The sequence below is a fragment of the Erpetoichthys calabaricus genome, chromosome 16, assembly GCF_900747795.2.
Source record: "Erpetoichthys calabaricus chromosome 16, fErpCal1.3, whole genome shotgun sequence".
NCBI lineage: Eukaryota > Metazoa > Chordata > Cladistia > Polypteriformes > Polypteridae > Erpetoichthys > Erpetoichthys calabaricus.
The window spans coordinates 40,492,292-40,519,182 of record NC_041409.2 but is presented as its reverse complement, the minus strand read 5'-3'; the positions used below and the strand labels follow the sequence as shown (position 1 = coordinate 40,519,182).

The following is a 26,891-nucleotide window of genomic DNA, read 5'->3' as shown; positions in this document are numbered from 1 at the left end:
CTTTAAAATTTTTATTAAGAAGAAAAGTAAACCTTTTTAAACTGAGGGAAAATGAATCAATAATTATTTCTTAAGGATCTCTTTGTATACCATGTTGTCAGTTCGTCCTTCCGGTTCTAATATGACCAAGCTGTGTGCTGAGCTTACTCTTGAGCATGAAATCTAACGTGGTTTGTGCCCTTCAGAATGAAAACAGTTTGCATTCACCTTTTTAATAAAAGGCGAGCTTTTAAGCCTGAGAAATCACCCCGTAAATGCACACGTTTAATTGCACATGTTAATATGTATGCTTACGCAGTATTAAAAGACACTCAACAACGTCATTTACCTTTGTTCCCGCGTTTGATAAAAGGCGAGCTTTTAAGCCTGACAAATCACCCCGTAAATGCGCACGTTTAATTGCACGTGTTAATATGTATGCTTACACAGTATTAAAAGACACTCAAAAATTAACGTCATTTACCTTCGTTCCCGCATTTGACTCATGCTGTAAATCTCTTCCTTGTTTTTAGTTCACGTGATTACGTAGGAGGCGTGATGACGCGATACGTGACTCCGCCTCCTCCATTAAAGTATATGGACAAAAAACAGGTTCCAGTTATGACCATTACGTGTAGAATTTCGAAATGAAACCTGCCTAACTTTTGTAAGTAAGCTGTAAGGAATGAGCCTGCCAAATTTCAGCTTTCTACCAACACGGGAAGTTGGAGAATTAGTGATGAGTCAGTCAGTGAGTCAGTCAGTGAGGGCTTTGCCTTTTATTAGTATAGATAGATAACTTCTACCTGTCCATATAACGGCATATATATATAAACCTGAATGTGAAAGTCATACGTTTATGTATATGACATGTTTTTTCTTTTTGATCACTAGGGGGCTTCACCCCCTGCTCACTTTGCTTGCCAACCCCCAAGCCTGCGCTACGCACCAGCCGGTTGCATATGTGGATTTCACTTTCACCAAACAAGAAATTTTTAATTCTTGCAGATACGCCTCTTCATTGAGAAGAAGCACTATTTTTCCCTGATGCCAACATGAATTAGATGATGTACAAGTCTCCAACTTAAAGTTTAAATCCGAACAATATATTCGATCTCTTTTTGCTGTTTCGTTATTTCACCGAGTAATAATTTCCATTTGTTAGCGCTAATACAATCTTTACTATAATTTTTTTGAGACTTTTGAATTTTAGTACTTTCATTATCTAAAATCTGCTCTGCATGTGTATCGTGCCAACTTTTTTGAACATCTTTACGATGTTCTACTTTGTCATCTACTCTTTGTCTTTTATTTCCGGCCCCGGGCGTAGTTAAATCTCTTGGCGCAAAGTCTCTCTGAAAAAGTTACATCTCGTCCCAGGCTAAAAAGTCTCGTCTCATCCCAGGATTTTTTTATATAATAGAGAGATCAGTTTATCATTTTTGTATTACTTTGCATCATGAAAATAAGGCCACTGCTTTGAGTAGACCAGCAGAAAATACAATTCTAAAAATGCATGAACTAAATATATGTTTAAATTTTATAAAGTACATTACACAGTGAACACCATTAACACCCAATTTCCAAAACAAACAGAAATGTGACTCAATTATTTATCTTTTCCAGATAAATAATATATAATGGTGACACACTGATGTAACGTAGAAAGCCCGGTGGAGGCTGGCAGTCTTTTGGCCTTGGTAATCATTGGGCTTTATTTTCACCAACATCCAGTCATGTGGAGGAGCTGTTTTCCTCTCCTCGAATGCCATCTGACCACAGCATTTGTTTATTAAGATATTTTATTTATTTATAGGACATTTTATTTGTAATTTTTACTAACTGAAATAAACTTTTATTAATAACTGTTCTTTAGCTTTCACTTCCCTTTTGTAACTTTCTTTATCCGTTATTATTGTAAAGAACTCTGAGCTATTTTCATGTATGAAAATGTACTAAAGAAATAAACATTGCTGGTGTTATTAATGGGAAGCTAGAGCCTAATCCTGAATGGGATTACAGTTTGTTGTGTGGAGCACATATGCTACCACTCACACTCAGTAACATTTTTTGTTTAGGTATGTGTATATATTTGTGGACTTCATTAAAGGGAGCAGATGTGTTTTTCTTGATGCTTAAAGCAACCAACATGAAATAGTGGAACAGAACAATTGGCACACCTAAGGCAATTTTTTCAGTTTATGTTGTGACTGATGAAAAAGTTCCATACAAGACATATACTGTAGATTTTATTTAGAACATCTAGAAGTCTTTTGAGGGCTTTTGAGAAGAGTTGTAGGGCCATAGCAGACAGCTGTACAAAACATTGACTAATCAGCATAGTTCATAGGGCAACAAATATCTTGAAATCAAAAACTGTGCTAAATCAGAATCTAAATAAAAATTGTTTAATTGCTTAAGTACAAGTCTCTTGCAAAGTCTTGCCTTAATATCACAAAGTTCAGGCAGTACTTAAATCATATGTCAATCATATATATTACAGCTGATATGATACCACGGGTTTTCATACATGTATATAATGTGCTAAGAAACCAAATAACATCACAACAACCAGAAACACAATAAGGTGGCATCCAAGAGAGAAAAAAAATAACAGAATAAAATGATATTAATAACAGTAAACATCTGTGTAATCCTGACCTTTTGTATCTACTGTATACAATCCTGACTGTACTAACTACTGGGATTGTGACTTTACAGCTAGCGTTGTGTGTTTACAGATTTTCTCTACATGTCCACCCGCATCCTTATACAAAGGCCAAGTGCTCAAATTGAGGAAGCTACTCTAGTAGACCCACTGTTGCTTTATACTTCAGGTTCCTCTGTATTTTTAAGTTTTCATGTTTATACTGGTGAACAAAAAATCTGAGATTCTTAAATAGCTATAATATGCTTATGGCATACTTATTGGCATACTTATTTAATATGAATCCATTTAGTTGCCAGGCTTTCTCATTGAATAAATATTCTGTGCACAGTATTGAGGGCAATAATGTTTACCGCCAGCTACTGATGCCAAAGATCATACACTGTGGTAAATAATCAAGCCTTGACACAACAAAGAGGTTTGGGGCAGCATCCCAAATACTTGAGAATTGGCTGCAAATGCACGAAGGTTGAGAAAAATGGTCTTTACAGACAAGAGACCAAAACAGAACTGAACAGGTTAGCAAACATGGTGGATATAAAGTTGAAAAACAGGAAGAGGAGGGATCTTGGGACCAGAACTGGAAATGAGGTTAATTAGGAGGTGGGGTCTTGTATTGTTTTGGAAGTAACATCTTCTGGGGTGGAACTGGAAGTGACGTCATGGGAGCCAGACAGAATTTCCTGCATTTGGTCTGCGGGAAGGTAAGAGAAAGGATTAATGCACTCTGCCACCCCCTGGTTCTTTTGAGCCCTTTAGCTGCCTCCCATGCTCACGTGTGTAACAACACCAAGTACTTAGTTTTACTCTAGTTAGGTCTTCTGTTTTCAAGCTTTTTATGCTTTCTATTACCTATTGCTTCTGTCTCTACTGCATGGACACTCAATGTATAGTTTTTTTAAAATCTTGAAATACATTTTAGAATACTATGTAAGTACAGACTAATGTTATTAATATTCAACTTTTTTCTAATTTTTTTAAGCTTGATCCCACTCTGGAGGCAAAATTGAAGGCCAAAACCAACAAAGTGACTCTGGAGTCAGAGTATGAGGTATGTTTACAGATTTATCCAAAAGAGCTTAAAATGCTCTTGTAAATTGTTGAGTGTTAAACAGAGTGCAAGAATTTTAGTGTTTGAATACTTACAGACCACAGTGCTAGAGAATGGTAATATGTTGCATGTTTTTCAGACATGCAGGTAAGAATTTTAATGTACTCTGTAGAAGTGACAGCAAATTTGAATCTGAATCTACAGTGGAAATATTATTTACAATAGCCCATCTAAATTATGTTTTAATTTAGCCATTGTGAAAATTATTAAAAAAACAAAACAATATTTTCTTTTATCTTTGTGGGAAGGTAAGTGCTACTCTTTAGAAAATGAATTGCGTAGTTTAGGAATATTTATACATGCTAGGTGTTTATTTGTAAAAAAAAAAAATGACCCTGTTCTTGACTTTGTCTTGACGAAGTAGCTGGTGGTGTTACTTGCCATCAAAAAAAGCTTTTCTCTGGTATAAAATTGATAAGCTAATGTATTTATGCTTTTCTAAAACTACCCCATGCCAGGTGGAGGATTAAAAAGTAATAATAGATCCCTTCAAAAAAACAAAATATATTGCATTGTATTACTGAAATGCCAATAGATACACCATAAACATCTCTTAAAGAACTGTAATTGACCAATGTATTGTGGATATATGATATACCGTGTAATAGCAATTAGTCTTCTTTAAAAGTAATGCAGCAATTCCTTTTCACTGATCTGTTTAGGATATAAACATTGTTTTGCTTAGCAGTCATAAACCCACTCATATATCTTTACCTTTATTCATAGTTTATCGACAGTAGAAGCAGTTGCTGAGTAACATTCCATAACAATTCTCTAACCTGCTTAATCCAGTTCTGGGAGGGCTAGGGCACAAGTTCAATGCCAGGCCCCATCCTGTATACATGTACTCTCATGCAGCCATCTGTCTAATCAGCATGTCGTTGAGGTTGCTTGAGAAAATTCAGAGTACCCATTAGTGTCATACAGTGGGGCAAAAAAGTATTTAGTCAGCCACCAATTGTGCAAGTTCTCCCACTTAAAAAGATGAGAGAGACCTGTAATTTTCATCATAGGTATACCTCAACTATGAGAGACAAAATGAGAAAAAAAAATCCAGAAAATCACATTGTCTGATTTTTAAAGAATTTATTTGAAAATTATGGTGGAAAATAAGTATTTGGTCACCTACAAACAAGCAAGATTTCTGGCTCTCACAGACCTGTAACTTCTTCTGTAAGAGGCTCCTCTGTCCTCCACTGGTTACCTGTATTAATGGCACCTGTTTGAACTCGTTATCAGTATAAAAGACACCTGTCCACAACCTCAAACAGTCACACTCCAAACTCCACTATGGCCAAGACCAAAGAGCTGTCAAAGGACACCAGAAACAAAATTGTAGACCTGCACCAGGCTGGGAAGACTGAATCTGCAATAGGTAAGCAGCTTGGTGTGAAGAAATGAACTGTGGGAGCAATTATTAGAAAATGGAAGACATACAAGACCACTGATAATCTCCCTCGATCTGGGGCTCCACGCAAGATCTCACCCCGTGGGGTCAAAATGATCACAAGAACGGTGAGCAAAAATCCCAGAACCACACGGGGGGACCTAGTGAATGACCTGCAGAGAGCTGGGAGCAAAGTAACAAAGGCTACCATCAGTAACACACTACGCCGCCAGGAACTCAAATCCTGCAGTGCCAGACGTGTCCCCCTGCTTAAGCTAGTACATGTGCAGGCCCGTCTGAAGTTTGCTAGAGAGCATTTGGATGATCCAGAAGAGGATTGGGAGAATGTCATATGGTCAGATTCCTCTTTTCCTTTTTCTTGGCGGCTCTATCCTTAACATCCTTCTCCCAATATACTCAGCAGCTCTCCTCTGCATATGTCCAAACCAGCGAAATCTCGCCTCTCTGACTTTGTCTCCCAACTGCCCAACCTGAGCTGACCCTCTAATGTCCTCATTTCTAATCCTATCCATCCTCATAACACCCAGTGCAAATCTTAGCATCTTTAACTCTGCTACCTCCAGCTCTGTCTCCTGCTTTCTTGTCAATGCCACCGTCTCCAACCCATATAACATAGCTGTTCTCACTACCGTCCTGTAGACCTTCCCTTTCAAAATTGCTGATGCCCATCTGTCACAAATTGCTCCTGACTCTCTTCTCCACCCATTCCACCCTGCCTGCACTCTCTTCTTCACTTCTCTTCCACAATCCCCATTACCCTGTACTGTTGATCCCAAGTATTTAAACTCATCCACCTTCGCCAACTCTACTCCCTGCATCCTCACCATTCCACTGACCTCCCTCTCATTTACACACGTGTTCTGTCTTGTTCCTACTGACCTTCATTCCTCTCCTCTCTAGAGCATATCTCTACCTCTCTAGGGTCTCCTCAACCTGCTCCCTACTCTCACTACAGATCACAATGTCATCAGCAAATATCATAGTCCATGGGGACTCCTGTCTAATCTCGTCTGTCGACCTGTCCATCACCATTACAAATAAGAAAGGGCTTAGAGCCGATCCCTGATGTAATCCCACCTCCATCCTGAATGCATCTGTCACTCCTACTGCAGACCTCACCACTGTCACACTTCCCTCGTACATATCTTGTACAACTCTTACATATTTCTTTGTGACTCCTGACTTCCTCATACAATACCACAGCTCCTCTCGAGGCACCCTGTCATATGCTTTCTCCAGGTCCACAAAGACACAATGCAACTCCTTCTGGCCTTCTCTATAGTTCTCCATCGACATTCTCGGAGCAAACATCGCATCTGTGGTGCTCTTTCTTTGCATGAAACCATACTGATGCTCACTAATCATCACCTCACTTATCTATCTATCTATTAACCTAGCTTCCACTACTCGTTCCCATGACTTCATGCTGTGGCTCATCAATTTTATCCCCCTGTAGTTACTACAGTTCTGCACATTCCCCTTATTCTTAAATATCGGCACCAGTACACTTCTTATCCATTCCTCAGGCATCCTCTCACTTTCCAAGATTCCATTAAACAATCTGGTTAAAAATTCCATTGCCATCTCTCCTAAACACCTCCATGCTTACACAGATATGTCATCTGGACCAACAGCCTTTCAATTGTTCATCCTCTTCATAGCTGTCCTTACTTCCTCCTTGATAATCCATTGCACATCCTGATTCACTATCTCCACATCATCCAACCTTCTCTCTATCTCTCGTTCTCTTCATTCATCACTCTCTCAAAGTACAATTTCCATCTGCTCAACACACCCACCTCACTTGTGAGTAGGTTTCCATCTTTATCCTTTATCACCCTAACCTTCTGCACATCTTTCCCATCTCAGTCGCTCTGTCTAGCCAATCGGTACAGGTCCTTTTCTTCCTCCTTAGTGTCCAAACTCTCATGCAACTCACCATACACCTTTTCTTTAGCCTTCGCCACCTCTGTCTTCACCTTGCGCCTTATCTCCTTGTACTCTTGCCTACGTTCTGCATCTCTTTGACTATCCCACTTCTTCTTCTCCATCCTCTTCCTCTGTATACTCTCCTGTACTTCCCCGTTCCACCACCAGGTTTCCTTTTCCTCCTTCCTCTGTCCAGTTATCACACCAAGCACCCTTCTTGCTGTCACCCTTACTACATTTGCTGTAGTTACCCAACTGTCTGGTAACTCTTTACTGCCACCCAGTGCCTGTCTCACCTCCTCCCTAAACTCAACCTTAAAGTCTAACTTTTTCAACCTCCACCATTTGATCCTTGGCTCTGCCCTCACTCTCTTCCTCTTCTTGATCTCCAATGTCATCCTACAGACCACCATCGTATGCTGCTTAACTGCACTTTCCCCTGCCACCACTTTGCAGTCTTAAATCTCCTTCAGATTGACTCTTCTGCATAGGATGTAATCTACCTGAGTACATCTTCCTCCACTCTTGTACGTCACCCTATGTTCATCCCTCTTCTTAAAATACATATGCACCACAGCCATGGTCATCCTTTTGGCAAAATCCACTATCATCTGACCTTCTTCATTCCTCACCTTAACACCATAGCTACCTATCATCTCCTCATCTCCTCTGTTCCCTTCATCAGCCTGTCCATTGAAATCCGCTCCAATCACCACTTTCTGTCCCTTGGGTACACTGTTCATCACTTCATCCAACTCACTCCAAAAATCTTCTTTCTCATCCATTGCACACCCAACTTCCAGGGCATATGCACTAACAACATTCATCATCACACCTCAAATTTCCAGCTTCATAATCATTACTCTGTCTGACACTCTTTTCACCTCCAAAACACTCTTGACATACTGTTCCTTCAGAATAACCCCTACCCCATTTCTCCTCCCACCCATACCATGATAGAACAATTTGAATTCACCTGCAATCCACCTGGCCTTACTCCCCTTCCATTTAGTCTCTTGCACATACAATATATCACCCTTCCTTCTCTCCATCATATTTGCTAACTCTCTCTCCCCTTACCAGTCATACTGCCAACATTCAAAGTTCCTACCCTTAGTTCCACTCTCTTTACCTTCCTCCTCTCCTCCTACCTCTGGACACGTCTTCCCCCTCTTCTTCTCCTTCTTCGGCCAACAGTAGCCCAATTTCCGCCAGCACCCTGTTGGCTAACAGTACTGGTGGCGGTCATTGTTAACCCGGGGCTCGACCTTTCCGGTATGGAAATTTGTATTTTTGTCCGCATATTGATTTGGTAAAATTTTACACCGGATGCCCTTCCTGACACAACCCTCCCCATTTATCCGGGCTTGGCACCAGCACGAAGAAACACACTGGTTTGTGCATCCCCTGTGGCTGGGTTATAAGCTGTCTTTTTATTATTGTGATTTATTATAAAGTAAAGATGTTTATGTAGTAAAACTATATGTTAGATGGGACATATTTTACCCAAAGCAGTGTACAGTGGCATGCACAAAAACTAAGGAATGTTCTTAAATGCCATAGACCATTTAAAGTAGATTTAATTTACATAGTCTTTTTACTCCTTTTACAAAAGATTTATAAAAGAAGAGTTTACTATTGCATTACTTGCTGTAATCCTGGAACTGGGTGAATGCAGAGTGAAGGCCTGACTCAAAAGCAGAACTCCACCCAGGTCTGCCCTTCTCACAGCTTAGCTTTCCAAATTTGACACTTGACATGGAAGAGCTGCCTGTTATGCTTTGTATAAACTTTCAGGCAGCTCCCAGAATAAAAACAACGGTTGCCGACTCTTGGTTCCAGAGTTGCAAAAAATGAACCATCGAATGTAAAAAGTGATTAGGAAACGTTTTTTATGAAGTAAAATGCATTTTACAATGATTAAGAGTGAGCTGCATAAAACATATTTGCTGTTTCAGCTATTTTTTGATTTTTTCCATATTTTCTTGGTTTTTTTTATAATTAATGGTAAAATATATAACATATCTGTGGTGATACTTTGCTGACTTAAATTGAGTCCAGTAAATTAAGAAAATTCAGTTTTTTTAAAATGTTTATTGTTTCCCTACTACAAGGTCTTTTTAAAGCAAATCTGTGCATTCCATAACCGTAATTGTAAGATCAACTAAGTCAACATTCAAGAAGCAGAACAATACAAACCTGAAAAAATGGTGCCATACAGAAACATTTAAAAATGCAAAAAATTATCAATGTTGGGAGGTAAGGAGTTTCGCAAACAGATCTTGGGAAAGGTTATAAGATACAATAAGTAGCAAAAGTGCATTTTAACAAATGATCAATATGATACTGTTTCATTTAATATCTATTACTGATAACTCTTAAGCCTTAAACAGTTTATTGTATAATGTATTTTATGTACTCATTGTACTCATTGCATTATTATGAATTAATGATACTAAAAAGAACATGGCAACAGCTAAACATATGTCATCGTTTTGGCATGAACCATAAACTGGCATAAATATCAATGCTAAATATGACTGGAGCATGGTGCTGATGACTGGCCAGTGGTGTAAAAAGGCAGTGAGAAGTTCAGTAAAACATTTGGACACATATACAAAAATGCAGTGTGAAGTACAAAAATCTGGACACCTGTTCATAAAGCTCTTTTTTCTTTTGTTTACAATTTTCTACATTTCAGAATATTAGTGAAAACACAAAAACCTTGAAATAAGCACATGTGGAATTATGCATTGACTACAAAAATACTAAACAAATCCAAGCCTTCTTATATTTTAGATTCTTCAAATTAGCCACCCCCTTCCTCAATGACAGCTTTGCAAATTCATACCATTCTCCCATCCAGTTTCATGAGGTAGCAACAAGGGATGCTTTTCCATAAATTCACATGTACTGAACACTCTTGTTTGTTGCTTTTCTTTCAGCTTCTGGTATAACTAATCCCAAGCCATCTCCTCTTGGTTTAGGTTGGATGACTGTGAGGCCACATCATCTTCTGTAGTACTCCAACACTCTCCTCCTTGCTAGATACTTCTTAAACAGCTTGGTGGCGTGTTTTTGGATTATTGCCCTGTTGAAAAATGAATAATTTGGAGCAAATCAGATGGGATAACATGTTACTATATAAAGCTGTGGTAGCCATGCTGGTTACGTATGCCTTGAATTGTAAATAAATCACTACAGGTGTTGCCAACAAAGCACCCCCATACTATCATACCACTTCCACCATGCTTCAAGGTTGAACCCACACCTGCAAACATCATCTGTTCACCTTCCCTGTGTTTCACAAACACAAGGCAGTTAGAACCAAAAATAGCAAATGTGGACTCATCCGATCAAAGGACAGATTTCCACCAGTCCTCTGCCTGGGTTTCTTAGTTTAAACAAGTCTCTTGTTCTTATTTGTCTCTTTTAGCCATTGTTTCTGTACAGCAGTTTCACCATGAAGGCCCAGTTCATCCAGTTTAATTTGAAGACTTCTGTGAAGCATTTATTTAGGCTGTAATCTGAGGCTGGTGACTCTTGGTCTTTGTGTTCTATGGTAGTCTTCATGAGAGTCTGTTTAATTGTAGCACTTGATGGTTTTTGTGACTGCACTTGAAGAAATTTTCAAAATACTTGAAATACATTTTTTCAATATTTTAAAATATTTCTTAAGTTTAACATATACATTTTGTTTTGTCTTAGAAAAAAATTCAAACATGTAAGCATAATCCTTTAGAGAAAAATATATTTTAAGATTATAAAAAGAATACAATCAGTTTGATGTATCCAAACTTTTGACTGATATTCTCTGCTTATCCCTGAGTGTTCAATCTGCAGTTAGCAGTTTTTGGAATCTATTACTTTAGAATAAATTGGAATTCTTTTTGTCTTTTGGATGATCCAGGTGAGATAGTCAAGACTATGTATAGCTATAACTCTAATACTCAAAATGTCTTTCCTAATTTGATCCTAAAAGTTTTTAAGTCATTATTTAGCTGTTAATATCTTCTAACTAAAATAATTTGTAGCTTGTAATTCATTATTGCAGCCACGTATGCATGAGGTGTCTCATTCACACGACACCACAATATTTCAAACTTGTTTGTGAATATTGCAACATACTCAAAAGTAAGTCTAAAGCAATAATGGTATTTATACATAGCCAAGGGTGTTTTATTTCAAATAAATCCTATGTTTCCATGTTCTTTGGTTTCTTTCATTACTAAAATATTTTAAATACACAAGTGTATGTCAAGGTGAGCAGCACATTACAGCTGAGTGAATCTGATTTTAACAAAGACCCTCATGTGTTGAGCCAGGTACAGTAAAATACTCATTACCATTGGATAGATGAGGTTCAGAGCATTCCGGTGAAATATAGATGTCTATGATTGGTCATTGATGTGTGTAAAAGGAAGAAAATAAATTGGGTGTGCGAGAGCTCACCTTTATAGATAGTTAAACACAAAGGTTCTGTGAAAGTGCATGGGGATTGTTTGGTTGATGCACAGTAAGAGTTGAAAGTTTGTACTAGAGAAATGTCATCTTCTTCAAAAAAGAAAACACATGGTTGAGGTAGTCTTAGTATGTGAAGTTACAGTATGCTAGTGATAAGGTATATGAAGACCTTGGTGTGGGAATTCTCATACATAGAACAGTCCCATTTGTAGCATCAGATGTAGTATCGGATCCTAAAGGGAGCTATGTGATGGTCATGGGCAACTTATTTAACTGTAAAATGATGTTGATAAATGTTTATGCACCCAATGTCGATGATAAGGTATTCTTGCAAAATCTACTTGCATCCATTTCCAATGTGAACACTCATAAAATTATAATGGCTGGGGACTTTAATTGTGTTTTAAATCCACTCTTAGATAGGACTCCTGCCACAGGGGAGACGACATCTAACACTGCAAAGACAATTACACAGTTTGTAACCGACCACAACTTATCAGACCCCTGGAGGTTTTTAAACCCAAACTCAAGAACATATTCGTTCTACTCACCAGTGCATCATAGCTACTCAAGAATCGATTATTTTTTAATAGATAACTAACACTAATGGAGAAGAAATCGTTGACCATAAAAATATAATGCACACATTTAGTGACTACTATAAAACATTATATTCTACTGAGTTTAAAGAAGACAACACACAATCTAATGCATTTCTGGATACATTACAAATACCACAAATAGATACTTTTAGTGCTGAGGAACTGGATAAACCTCTGACCCTATCAGAATTATAAGATGCTATAAAGTCACTTCAAGGCGGGAAATCAGCAGGTCCTGATGGCTACCGTATAGAATTTTATAAGAAATTCTCCATTCAGCTAGCTCCCCTCTTATTGGCAACATTTACATAAGCTAGAGACAATCAAATTCTACCTCAAACTTTTCGTCAAGTATTAATGACCGTCTTTCCTAAACAAAATAAGGACTTGTTACAATGTGCATCATACAGACCAATTACACTTCTGAATAATGATGTTAAGATTCTCTTAAAAATCACAGCTAGAAGGATGGAGAAAGTGCTGCCTTCGGTAATATCACAAGATCAAACTAGATTTATTAAAGGCCGACACTTATCTTCCAATCTTCGACGCCTGTTTAATGTAATATATTCACCAGCAAAGTCAAACACCTCAGAGATATTATTATCATTGGATGCAGAAAAAGCATTTGATATGATTGAATGGAACTACCTTTTCACTGCATTGGAGAAATTTGGGTTTGGCCTGAATATTTGTGCATGGATCAAACTACAGTATACCAGACCAGAAGCCTCAGTCTGTATTAACAACATTTGTTGAAAATACTTTAAACTAGAACATGGCACCAGACAAGGATGCCCTTTGTCAGCACTGCTGTTTGCAATCGCCATTGAACCACTGGCGGTCCACTGTCAAAATTCTTATCAGATAAAGGGGATTGTCAGAGAAGGACTGGAACAGAAAATTTCTCTATATGCAGATGATATGGTCTTATATATATCGGACCCAGAAAACACTGTCCCTGCTGTTTTAACAGCACTAACAGAATTTCAAAAGATATCTGGTCTTAGAATTAATCTGAATAAAAGTATACTCTTTCCAGTGAACTCACAAGCATATAATATTAAATTAGACACCCTACCTTTTACCATAGCAGATCAGTTTAAATACCTAGGGGTAAATATCACAAGTAAACATAAAGCTCTTTATCAACAAAATTTTGGCGTCTGTATGGAAAAAATGAAGCAAGACTTGCATAGATGGTCAACCCTTCATCTCACTCTAGCCGGAAGAATTAACATTGTTAAGATGAATATCCTTCCTAAACTTCTCTTTTTATTTCAAAACATTTCAATATATATCAATAAATAGTTTTTTAAACAGTTAGATTCAATAATAACCTCATTCATTTGGAACTCAAAACACCCACGTATCCGAAGAGCGACCCTACAAAGACCTCAGGCAGAAGGGGGCATGGCTTTACCTAATTTTCAGTTTTATTACTGGGCAGCAAACATACTAGCCATAAAAACCTGGACACAAATAAATGCACATACACAGGCTTGGTCTGCAATAGAAGTAAAATCCTGTAGTACTTCTTTATATTCCCTGCTCTGCTCTCCAATAAATGAAAGTTATCGCAAATATACTAATAACCCAATTGTGCTTTACTCACTCAGAATATGGAACCAAATTAGGAAGCATTTTAAGATGGAAAATCTTTTATCAGTGGCACCTCTGCAAGAGAACCACCTCTTTCAACCTTCGCAAGTATATCCAGTTTTTAATACCTGGAAAAGTTTTGGGATTAAAATGCTCAGAGATCTTTATATAGACAACATATTTACATCTTTTGAACAATTACGCTCAAAATTTAACCTCCCAGCTACACATTTCTTTTACTATCTTCAAATTAGAAATTTTGTTAAACAGAAATTGCCCGATTTCCCCCACCTTGCACCCTCCACAATGCTGGAAAAAATACTGCTCAATTCCGAGGAAACAAACACTATTTCCGCAATATATAAAATCTTATTAGAGTCCCTACCTTTCAAAGATCCAAGAGGACATTGGGAAGAAGATCTCTTAATCAATATATCAGAAAAGGAGTGGAAGGTAGCAAAGCAGAGAATTCACTCGAGTTCTATATGCGCAAAGCATAGAATTATTCAACTAAAAATTATATATCGAGCTCATCTGTCTCGCTTAAAACTGTCCAAAATGTTTCCAGGCCAGGATCCAACCTGCGAGCGCTGCAACCAAGCTCCTGCCTCACTGGGTCACATGTTCTGGGCCTGCACCAAACTAACATCATTTTGGACAAAAATTTTTAAGTGCCTCTCAGACAGCCTTGGTATCACAATCCCTCCTAACCCACTAACAGCTGTGTTTGGTGTCCTTCCAGATGGACTGGAATTGGAGAAGGACAAGCAAACGGTGATTGCATTCACTACACTCTTAGCACGCAGACTTATTTTGTTAAATTGGAAGAATCCTAATTCCCCTCTTATAAGTCAGTGGGAAACCGATGTTTTATATTATTTGAAATTGGAAAAAATCAAATTTTCAGTTAGAGGATCTGTACAAAATTTTTTCAAAACATGGCAGGATTTAATCAATATTATTTTAGAATAAGAGAAATAACTATTATTGCATTTAACTCCCTTCTCCATCTCTTATTTATATAGATATTTACTTCTCCCCTTCTTTTGTCTAATGTTGCCTTATTAAAAAGTTTAAAGAAATTTTCCTTTAGCTAAGCTCTCCTTCTCAGGGGTGGGGTTTGATTTGTTTTCAAATTTGTTGGGTTATAAATTGATCTGTTTGTATGGAATGATTACAATGAAAATTAATAAAATAAAAATATTAAATGCCCCTTTGAGTGGTTGAAAATATGTTGTCAAGATTTTAGTTTAAGTTGTTTGCAAACTTTGCTCAATAAAAAGGTTCTATATTTTGACTGCATCTGTCATGCAATGTGATTCCTTCTCTTCATTAGTGCCACCCCCTTGAAAACTATCACTTTATAGGGCCATGCAAACCTGGATTAATACTTGTGTGCACATTAAAATGTTTTTTTGTACAATTCTTATGACAGTGGAATAGGTTATTGTTAGCCAGTAATTACAGTGGAAAATGTGGTTAACACCCACTCATGCATGGGGAAAAAATACCGTCCAATACCGTGAAACCGGTATAATTTTGAAAAATACCGTGATATAGAATTTTGGTCATACCGCCCAGCACTACAATCTATTATACAAAATATCAGGTTTCTCTGTGCCAGAAACAGAAATTGTTTCAAGAAGGGACACCTTGTGCCAAACAGTATGAGTTTGCAATGCTATGGGATATGACATCTAAACTTAGTATAGCACATTGGGCACAAAATTGATTTAAGGATTGTGCATCATAAAAAGTCTTGATTATGTAATATAAAATTAATTTTTTGGAGAGAAATCTCTAAAGCACCAATTTTTTGTTTGTTTTATTTAGTTGATATTGGTGTAAACAACGGTTTCTAATGTATATAAATACTATCTTTTAAAAATTTGGAGTGTTACAGTCACTACCCTTAAGCCATCTACAGCTCCTTTAATACATAAGCAGAATAATAGCTGTTCATTTTTGGGTATGTAATTAAGGTGCAATAATGCCCAAAAACCCTTAGGGCATAAGAGGTTAAAAAATGTAGATGGATACATTCATACACTGCAGGACCTTTTTTGCACTATTTTCTAAAGAATACAGTGCATCCAGAAATTATTTAGATCCCTTCAATTTTACACATTTTTCTTATTTCTACATCAAGCAGCACTCAATACCCCATGATATCAAAGCAAAAGGAGGAATTTATTTCAAATTTATTAAAAGTAAAAACCTAAACTATCCCATTTACATAAGTATTCAGACCCTTTGGCAACAATTATAGCCCAAAGCTTCACATACATGGATTTTGGGATTTTCTGCCATTCATCTTTGCAGATTCTGTTATGCTCTCTCAGGCTGTACAGAGACCATTCGTGAACAGCTATTGTCATGTCTCTTTGGAGACGTTCGATTTTGTTCCTGTCCTGGCTCTGGCTGGGCCACTGTAGAACATTCACAAAGTTGTCCATAAGCCACTACCATGTTGTCAAAGCAAACTTTATTGTCATCTCAACCATATACAAGTATACAGAGAAGTGCAAATAAAAAATTAAAATTAGAAATAAAATTAAAATAAAGATTTAAAATTAAAACACAAACAAGAAAAGACATTGTACAAAGACAAGACAAAGAAGCAGCAGCAATATTGACGTGTAGTAAGCAATGTGAACATTGATGCAATGTATGGTATTTTGCAATCTAGATACATAAATATGTAATATAATAAATTAATAATAGATATAGATAATGCAGAAATTATCAGTGTATGATAATAGTTGTTTAAGACATGTGTACACAATGACAAGACAGCAGAAAGATATCAAAGAGTGTCAAAATACTTAAAGGTCAGTATGAGATTTTCAGTTCTTCTCTACATGCACACTAGTCTTTGCAGGAAAGTGGCTTGCATGTATAAAAGTTCTGTTTTTAGAGGTGGTTGAGGCAGTGTGGAAGATCCCAAGGGGCAGCATGGTGTGAAGGAGTGACAGCTTGGGGGTAAAAACTATCCTGCAGCCTGGCTGATCTGGCTCTGATGCTGCAGTATCTTCCTTTGGATGGCAGAAGTGTGAAAAGTCCATGTGAGGGGTGTAAGGGGTCCTGCACAATGCTGCAAGTCTTGCGGACACTGCGTTTGTAAAATATGTCCTGTAGTGAAGGGAGAGGCACCCCAGTAATGTTCTCTGCTGTCTTCACTATCCTTTGCAGACACTTGCGGTCGGATATGTTGCAGTTGCCATACCAGACAGTGATGCAGCTGGTCAGAACACTCTCAATGGTGCCTCTGTAGAACATGGTGAGGATGGAAGGGGGAAGACTTGCTTGCTTCAGCCGCCTCAGAAAGTGTAGTCTCTGCTGGGCTTTCTTGATTAGTGATGAGGTGTTATGCATCCACGTAAGTTCTTCAGTTATGTGCACACCGAGGAACTTGGTACTCCTAACGGTCTCCACATCTAAACCGTTGATGCTGAGTGGGATGTGGGTAGGAAGTGATTTTCTGAAGTCCACAATTATCTCTTTTGTCTTGTTGACATTGAGAGATAGATTGTTGTCTTCACACCATGTGGACGGCTGTTCCACCTCATCTCTGTATGCTGTTTCATCATCCCTGCATATCAGTCCCAGCACCATCACATCATCCACAAACTTGATGATGTGGTTGGTGTTGTGCGTGGCTGTGCAGTTGTGAGTCAGCAGGGTGAAGAGCAGTGGACTAAGCATGCATCCCTGCGGCACTCCAGTGCTCAGTGTGATGATGCTGGAAGTGTTGCAGCCCATCCGAACTGACTGGGGCCTCTCTGTCAAGAAGTCCAGGATCCAATTGCAGAGGGTGTGTTCAGGCCCAACCTGCTCAGTTTTACAACCAGCTTTTGAGGGATGATTGTGTTGAAGGCGGAGCTAAAGTCTATGAATAGCATCCTGACATATGTGTCTTTTTTTATTCAGATGTGTCAGGGAGAGGTGAAGGGCACAGCATATGGCATCCTCAGTTGACCTGTTTGAACGGTATGCAAACTGAAGAGGGTTAAGGGAGACAGGGAGATTTGTCTTTATGTGTGACATGAATAACCTTTTGTAGCACTTCATAATGATTGGCGTGAGTACAACTGGTCGGTAGTCATTCAAGCATGTCACTGATGACTTCTTCGGCACTGGTATGATGGTGGTCGACTTGAAGCATGCTGGGACTGATGACTGTCTCAGAGATGTGTTGAAGATGTCTGTGAGGACACCAGCCAGTTGACTGGCACATTCTTTGAGCACACGGCCAGGTTTGTTGTCAGGTCCTGCAGCCTTGCGTGGATTGACTCTGGATAGAGTCCAGAAAATGAATAAGGCTGCAACTAATGATTATTTTGGTAGTCGACTAATCGTTCAATTTTATTTTTTCGATTAGTCACGATTATTTCATGCCTGACTATTTTGAAGCCTGCAACCTGTGGTTGCACATCCTGTTCTGGGCTCCAGTGCATGTCTTACCTCATCTGCTCATGTCTGTCCACCTGTGAATGTCACCCTGATGTCTCTGCATTAACACAATTAAAATTGATAATAATCAAATTAAAATGACAACCAGTGAAACATATGAATTTGAAAATATTCAGATATTTTAACTTAACCAAAAAGTACATTGTTAAAATAGAAACATTTTTCATATTTTAGTAATAAATGACAAAATGTAGCCATAAACTATATAATGTGTAAAGCCTGAAGTACAAAGATCAAATAAACACTTTCACAAAAGGTTCAAGGATGATACAATAGCTTCCATGGCACAGCGGTAAGAATTACTGACTTATAATCAAGAGTCCCCCAGTTCTATCCTGACTGCCTCGTGTATTTACCGTTTTGAGTAGTGATTTGCTCTTATTGTTAATATTATACAGTAAACACATACATTTGATTTGCGTCTGTAACAGCCACTGTAAATGTATAGTATTTGTAAAAGTTATCTTTTTTTTCCACTTAGATTCTCTCAGTCACGATCACGATACATACTACCACCCCCCCACTCCCCAGGGATCTGCCGCTGTTACTTTTTATCTGAAACTGGGAATAACTGTAGATATGAGTGGTTTTTTGAGACAATCAAACTGGAAATTCTCTGATCTGGATGGATAAGAGCTGACACACAAACGCTGGTGAATCTGCCTTATTCGTATCTCATTGTCACTTGATTTTTTTTTTCAGTTTTATTGAGTGTTCCTGCTTACGCTGAATTAGTATGCACCTTATGGCCCGTGATGTCAAAGCCACACTGACAAAAAAAACAGAGACATAGGTATATATGATATTTGAAATTATTCATTTTATGACCTTATAGTACATTTCAGAAAACATTGTGGCACGGATGCAACATTATTCATATTATTCATTCGCGTACCTTCTTGCGGTTGTAATCAGTGACCGCGTTTTTGTTTTCCCCCGACCTTGCCCAGTCTGCACAGGACCCCAGGACATGCAGAGGAATGAATGTTCCTCTGCAAGGTGAGCCATGAATGCTCTTCTTTTCTCAGTGGACCCCGTACATGCCTTGCTCAGTACATGTGCTTTGATCGCCGCCAGGTCAAGCTTGTTATAGCACAAGCAACCGGCCACCTGCATGCTCCTGCTAGCACTGAATAAGCTCACGCCTTCTGGTGTCAGTGCGCAGCACCGAGGTAAAAAAAAGATAGAGACAAATATATGTGACATTTTGAAGAAATCATTGTATGACCTGAATAGTATCAATCAGAAAACATCATCGCACTAATGCAATATTATTTGAAAAAGAACAGATCTGGTGTAAATTTGTTACTTGTAAAAGTTAGCTTTTTTCGCTTTTATTTTCTCAGTCTCGTTCATGCTTTCTCTCCCCTCCTGATCTGACACTAACTAACTAACTAACAGCGGCAGCATAAATTCTCAAGAGACGGCGGCATCACAGCTCCAGGATGCTTGCGTTTCAGAAGCTCATGCATTGTGCTGGTGCTGCCATGAAGAGAAAGCTCCACTTTTTATAATCTGCATTCAACTTTTTTTCTTTTTCGGTGAACTGCTCCCACACTTTAGAAAGTTTCTGTCTCAATTTTTCCCATCTTCTTACCCCTCATCTGTCCGACTCGCCTTTGCAATCACATTTATTTTCCTCTACATTCTTCTTTTCCTCAGACATTTTTTCTTCGTTGGTAGGACTGTGTGCAGTCTTGATAAACAATAACGAACGATACTGCCCCCAGACTTTCATGTAGTTCATTGCAGTTACAAAAACCAATGTGGTTTTTTGTGACTGGAGCCTCTATTGAAGGTTCTGTTTATGACGCATCGACAATAAAAAATCCACGTTGACGATTTTTTGTAGTTGACATCGTTGATTACGTCACCTAATCATTGCAGCCCTAATAATGAATATTCTCCCCATTCCTATACTTTGCTCCACTCACCTTTCTCTTATAATCTCCCAGTCCTTGATGCTGCAACCACCATTGTACAGTTGACAAGTATTGCCTAGTTTGCTCCAGAAATGATGCTTAGTACTGAGGATAAACAGTTCAGTATTGGTTTTATCAGACCAGAGAATCTTGTTGTTTGCAAACATTAATCAGGATTTCATGTGTCTTTTACTGAGGAGAGGCTCCCATCTGGCCACTCTTCCATAAATCCCAGATCATTGTACTGTTGTAGTGACAGTTGCCTTCAGGAAGTTTCTCTCATCTCTACACTGAGTCTGTGGACCTTGGCCAGAGTGGTCATTGAGTTCTTGGTCACCTATATTACCTTGATCCTTTTCCCACAATTGCTCAGTTTGGTCAGAAGGCCAACTACAGTAAGAATCGTTGTTGTTCCAGACATCTTCCATTTAAGAAATATGCAGGCCACTGTTCTCTTTTGTAGCTTTCCTTAAACATGTGGCTCAACACAATCCTGTCTCTAAGCTCTGCAGGCAATTCCTTTGACCTCATAAGCTGGTTTTGCTCACCTGTGGGATCTTCTGTAAGATAGGTGTGCACCTTTCCTAATCATATACAATCAACGTGAAAGTCAATTTCAAACAAGGTGTAGAAATACATTACAAAACGATTAGTAGAAAAAGGATGCATATAAGCCAACTTTCAAGTATCAGAGCAAATGTCTGAATACTTATGTCAATGTCATATTTCAGTTTTTTATTTTTTAGTAAATTTGCAAAAATTGTTAAAATCCTTTTTTTGCTTTGTCATTCTGAGGTTATTAAGTGTTGATGATGAGGCAAAAAATGAATTTAAATGATTTTAGCATAAGACTGCAGCGTAGGAAAATGTGAAAAAGTGAAGAGGTCTAAATATGTTCTGATTTCACTATACATAAAACACTTATCTTTAATTACAACATCCTCAGAACATTAACAAAGGAGTGAAATAATGTTGTATGAAATAATTTAAAAAACATCTACTTATCTATATTAACAAGGTCATTGTAGTTTGTCATTTTGTGTTATTTTTGTGACATAATGTAAAAGAGTATGTGATACATTGCCACTAGCATGTTGCAGAATTCAAATTGACTGTTGACATTTATTTCACTTGCAAAGTAAGTATTCAGTGAGGAAGCCATAGTGAGTGGTTTTAATAGGCATGCACTAAATGTTAAACACAACAGATAAATTACACCTCAGGTTAAGCAGAAAAAAACAGCTGCTCAATTTAAGCATCTTTTAGCCACAGTTAACATTTACTACAGAACAGAGCAATGAAGCAAGTCTTAATGCGTGTTGTTGGTGCAATGTATTCATATTCCTCTGTTTCCTTCTCCATTTGGTTGTGGAGTGTTATATCGCCAAGCATTGTCCCTCCTAGAGACAGGCTTGCAGTTGTGTGAGCCAAAACCAACACACATGATTAACAAAAAAGTACCCGTTTGTCATACATATATCATTACATATCATTATTTATATTTCTGAAAGTAATATTTATTTAAACATAATTTTGAAATAGATAATTTAAAAGAGAGCTATAATTCATCTTTATCTCTAAATGGTAATCAGTCTTGCCTAGGAAGGTCTCTTATCAATTAACTGTTCTGAATGTGTCATATACTATACATTATTCTTTTTCCCCAGAAACTGAAAGACGCTAACATGTCTGACTGGAAGAATATCCGAGGACCAAGACCATGGGAGAATTCACGGGAGTATCAAGAACAGCAGCGTGCTATGCAGAGAGATATACCAGAGAAAGGATTGTAGACAAATCAACCTTAATTTTGTCATCTTCTAAATAATGATGAGATGGAAGTTAAGTTCCGTGCTACTGAATACAATATGATCAGTTTCTTTGAAGTGTGGTCTTAGAGGTAGGAACAAGATTGTTTCAAATGGTTTAAGAAACTGATCAGGCAACAAAACAAGGTGATGACTAATCTACCTTAGCATTACATTATGACTTTTGATAAATGGACAAAGGGAGACACTGAGTATAAAGAAACTTAGATTTTAAAAACAGGAAAATGTTCACTTTTGTTTTGTCCTAGTACCCTGTTTAGCTTAAAGGAATGTAGATGTTTGCTTGTGTAAAATGTACTCAGAAAATCTTGTTGATGAAATAAATGATGAATAAATTGGCCAGTTGTGCCAAAGACTGAAAAATGTTTTGCATTTGAAGCTTATATGATTTTCCCCCTCAACTTTAAAAAATGCATCACAGTAAGATCTGCTTTTCTGACAAATTTAGCACAGTTTTTTAAGAATTCGACTAACAGCTATATTTAGACACTTTATCTGTCTTGTTACAATTTTGCTCTAAAAACAGAAAAAAAGAAAAGGAGCACCTATTTATTTATAAAAGTTGCCTTCATGTTTTCTGTATTTATAGGTATTTGGTTAACTTATTTTAGTGAACATGAGTTCAAATTATATCATGCAAACTGATGTAAGATGTAGTGCTATGGAAAGATCTTTGTTTTGAGTCTACAATAACTAAAGCAGCACATTAAAAGGTCTAGACACATTTATTTATACCAGTTGATATTACAGAATAGTGCAAAAGCTTCTGCAAAGTATGAGTTCCTGGAAAAATAAATGCATTTAAAGGACTTTGTTGTCACAACTGTCGGCCTTAAACCTTAGTTGTCCTACCATAGCAGTTATGTGGCAGCTGAGCACAGAGCAAGTGCATACATTTAGAAACGATGAACAAAGATGAGCAGATTAAATACAAAAGGTAAAGATGCACATAATTATTTTTCAGTGCACTTCATGTGCTGTGAAGAATGTGAACTTGACCCGGAAACAGAACAGTTGCAAATTGACATTAAATTTCCTCTCACCTCTTTCCTAAGTTTAAAGGTATTGTTTGTGGTAGACAGTTATTTTCTTCAAGTGTCTCATGGAAGGATCAAGCATGCTCAGTAAAGGATTGTCCCTACTGCTTATAGCTCAACCCTGCCACTGATGGATTACCCTTATCCAGTCTTTAGTGGGCCAAATATTATGTGGCTCAGTATGGACTCTGATCCTATTTTAAGTTATTTTGCTGTTTTGCCTTATGGACCTCAGAATTCTCAGCTACAATTTTCTGTTCTTTTTAAAATTCCTTGTCAAACTGTTTGTGTCTACTGCTGTGTACATGCTTGTGTAGTAAACAGATTGTTTTCTCTATAAGGAGCCTTTGAGGTATTGCTACTCTATGTGAAATGCTACTGCATGCAACAACTGATTAAAACTGAAGTACAGTTGCTGTTATCACAGCACATGATTATTCCTAGTATCACTAGAGGGCACTGTTTAAGTAACTCACACACTATTCTACTTTAAAAGAATAAAATGGAAAAATGCTGGAGGTGGTGACGTTTCGAGGCTAGTTTGTTTTTTTAAGGGAACAATTAATCTTAATAGCTTGAAGAGCATGCAAGCTATCTGTTGATTTATTAGTTGAAAAGATTGAATGTTGTTAATGTTATATTTGCCTGTTTACAAATTGAATGCACTGTGGTGGAAACTTGGTCTCTAATGTTTTGGGTTTAAAATGCCTAGCCTTTTTATTTGAATGCACAGTGTGTTCTGTCATAGCTTAACAAAGAAGAATTACCCAGAACACAACAGTACTGTAAGATTAATGATTTTAAACTGTTTGGACTACTAATGACATGGAAAGGCTAGAAAGAAAACCAAGCAGTCGCTTATCATTTGGGATCTGCTCTTATTGGTGTCTGTGTTCATCATTTGTGTGGGTAACTAATTTATATGTGTTTAGCGCACTGTTTTGTACAGGAGTGATAGGATGACCTCAGTTTTCAGATTGATAGATGATGAGTGAGTAACAATATAACTTGATATATAGTCCTGCAGCAGCTTAAGAATTAAGAGAGAAAGGCTACCGATCGTCCATCTTCACTTCATGATAATTGCAGCACCTCATACAGCATGGGTTATAAAAGCTGCTCAGAAAAACTAGGGATTTGCTACACCCATCCTAATTTTTCAGACCTATTTCTTGTGTTGGCCATCTCTTCCCCAATTTGAAGGACTATCTACCTGGGGCACACTATGACAATGATGAATACATTGCGTCAGCTATAGGGAGACTGATTCCCAAGCAACACCAAACATTTTTATTTGGCATTGAAAAGCTTTGGAAACATTGTAACAAGTACATTAGAGTTCACTGGTAAAATATTGAAAAATAAAATGTGTTCAGTTTTACTAGTGTTTCTTTTAGTAGGTCAGGTTTTTAATTCAGGTTTTTATTTTTTTATTTTTTTTGGATGTTGGCTAAACGGAAAAGCCACTACAGTAGTAGCAAAGGTATCCTTATGTTCACCTTATACAAAAATATCAACAACCTTAGCCAAATTAATTTTGTTGATATTTGAAGTAAAAATTAGTAATTACAACTTTGGCAGCAAACAAACTTAAAACAATGCAATTTTTATGAAAATGTTCATATACAGTTAGGAATTATTTGAGGAATATTATTTCAGTTCATCAGATAAATCATAACTGTATAGTAACATTTTTATAAAAATGTCACTATTTTAGTTTGTTTGCTGTTAAAGTTGTGTTTTCTATTTTTTTATTTGAAATGTCTGCAAAATATGTAACTAGACGAGGGGTTTCCAAACTTTTGCATGAACTTGTATGTTTTTAGAAGCTCTTGAAAAAAAGCCTTAAAAGACTTTTTACTTTCAGATCCACACTGGTTGAGTTTTCCCCTGCATTGGAATTTGCACAATTGTCACCCCAAGGCCTCCTGGGTAGGAATGAGTGATTCATCTGGGCTGGATAGCTACCAAGTTCCTAACATTCAATACCCTGTGTAAATGAGTTCAGGAAGCTGCAAAAATGCCATTCCAAATCTGATGTGCAATGTAAGCTTTGCCCCTTCTCCTCCTCCTCCTCCCGCTTTTGACTATGAATGTGTATGTGTGTCTTCATTTTATTCCTGTAGCAACATGTGAGCTATGGAGCTTACAAGAGATGCCTATGAAGCTGTAACAGGTGGAAGGGGTCAAGGTTAGTCCGTCAAAATCCCAGGCTATGATTTCTGTCACTCCCAATGGACCCAACCCCCACCCCCACAAAATCATCTACTATGCCTGTTCAAGTCAACAAAATTGGTCAGTGCACATGCCAGTTACTACCAAACTTCTCAGTCACATGAAGTCTTTCATTGAGGTCTTCCTTAGTTAAGAGATGCACACAGTCCAGGAAAAGTTAATAGCTCATTGAACTGGCTTTGTATTTGTCTGTCAGGAGGAAGACTCCACAACATTTTCAGGTTTTTGTACGAAATAGCCAATGTTTGATAACTTGTATATTTCGAAAAGTCTGACATGTTAGAAGTGAAAGGTTCAGATATAAATAGCAATACATTTAAGAAAATGTTCAATATTTTCTTTCACCAAACATTTTGCATTTGCTGCAATTTTGTAGTAGGAGTCTGCAATGGGTTGGCATTCAACTTTCTGTCAGTAATGCTTGTGGTAGAAGTTTAAGGAAACAGGGTAGCTGAATCATGACTAAGAAATAATTTATGTATTGTACAAGATCACGTTGGCATGTCTGACATGTAGAAATGTATTTTATTTATAACATGCATTAAACATACTTTATGACAATATTTACTTCCACTGACTTACTGAAAATTTTTGATTTTTTTTTAATTTGGTAAATTCTTATATTCAGTAAGAATGTTCCTAGAAAGATGCATGGAGGCAAAATTAGCAAGCGTCCGCTTACTTTCACCTCTTTGAGCAGCATTCCAGCACAGTAATGAGCAATCTTCCTGGCTGACTTTCAAAGGGTCTTTCATCTTCCTTCAGTCATGGAAAGCACTGTTGCAGCTAACAGCTCATTACTCTACTTAGCTTTATCTCTGGATTCCCTTCCATCATCCTCCACTGATGTTGTATTCTCTAGCAACACCAGATGGAGAGCACCTCTACCTTTTAATATTAAACAAGCATTTGTTAAGAGAATACAAAGACATTTTGATCTGTCTAAACTGGTTCTGTTATGCAAAGATTTATTTTAGTAGATCAATGGGATACATTAATGTGAGGTTATAAACTCTTTATGGATGCATATAGTTTATGGAATATATGGAATTTTTCAGGCAAAAAAGAGTTAACTGATTCATCTACACATTTTTGTAGCTTCTGTAGTCTCTCAACATTACATTATTAAAATGTATCTGTATAATGTCTTAGCAATCTGGTGTAGGTTTGCTCTTACACCATCAATTATTTCTTTGTGCAGTTGGAAAATTTGAAGTCTTACGGTTTGGCCTTTTCCAAACACAGCCTATTTGGTTGATCTTACAGAATAACATACTGGAGGAAATATTGGGACATCCCTTTGGTGCCAGTAGAAGACGAACAAGTTAACTTTAAAGGATATGTAAAGAGAAATAAACACAAAGAGATGTGCTATTGTTCCTGGATGTGGGGTCATCAGCGAATAAATAAACTGACATTTAGTATGCAGAAAAAATGCACCTCATCAAGATCAAAATAAATTAACCCTTTTCAAACAAATTCACTCTGTAATTATAACTCATAGTTTAGAGTTAGTAAGACGTAAATACATTTCGTATTAAACAATTTAAACAGAAAGACAGATATAAGCAAGGTGAGTAAATTCCCACATAACGAGTGTGCCCTTAAACTAATGAGTGATGAGTGAGAAAG

At 37.4% G+C, this 26,891-nt stretch overlaps 1 protein-coding gene across 1 annotated transcript in view; it reads left to right on the top strand.

Moving 5' to 3' along the window:
- LOC114666747 (cytochrome c oxidase assembly protein COX16 homolog, mitochondrial) overlaps positions 1 to 22,350 on the top strand; it is a 74,584-nt gene extending 52,234 nt beyond the window's left edge. Inside the window, exons 3-4 of the mRNA XM_028821729.2 lie at positions 3,630 to 3,698; positions 21,826 to 22,350. Of these exons, the coding sequence (XP_028677562.1) occupies positions 3,630 to 3,698; positions 21,826 to 21,951 (195 nt within the window). The 3' untranslated portion in view covers positions 21,952 to 22,350. The remainder of the gene's footprint in view (positions 1 to 3,629; positions 3,699 to 21,825) is intronic.
- The last annotated feature ends 4,541 nt before the right edge of the window (positions 22,351 to 26,891 follow it).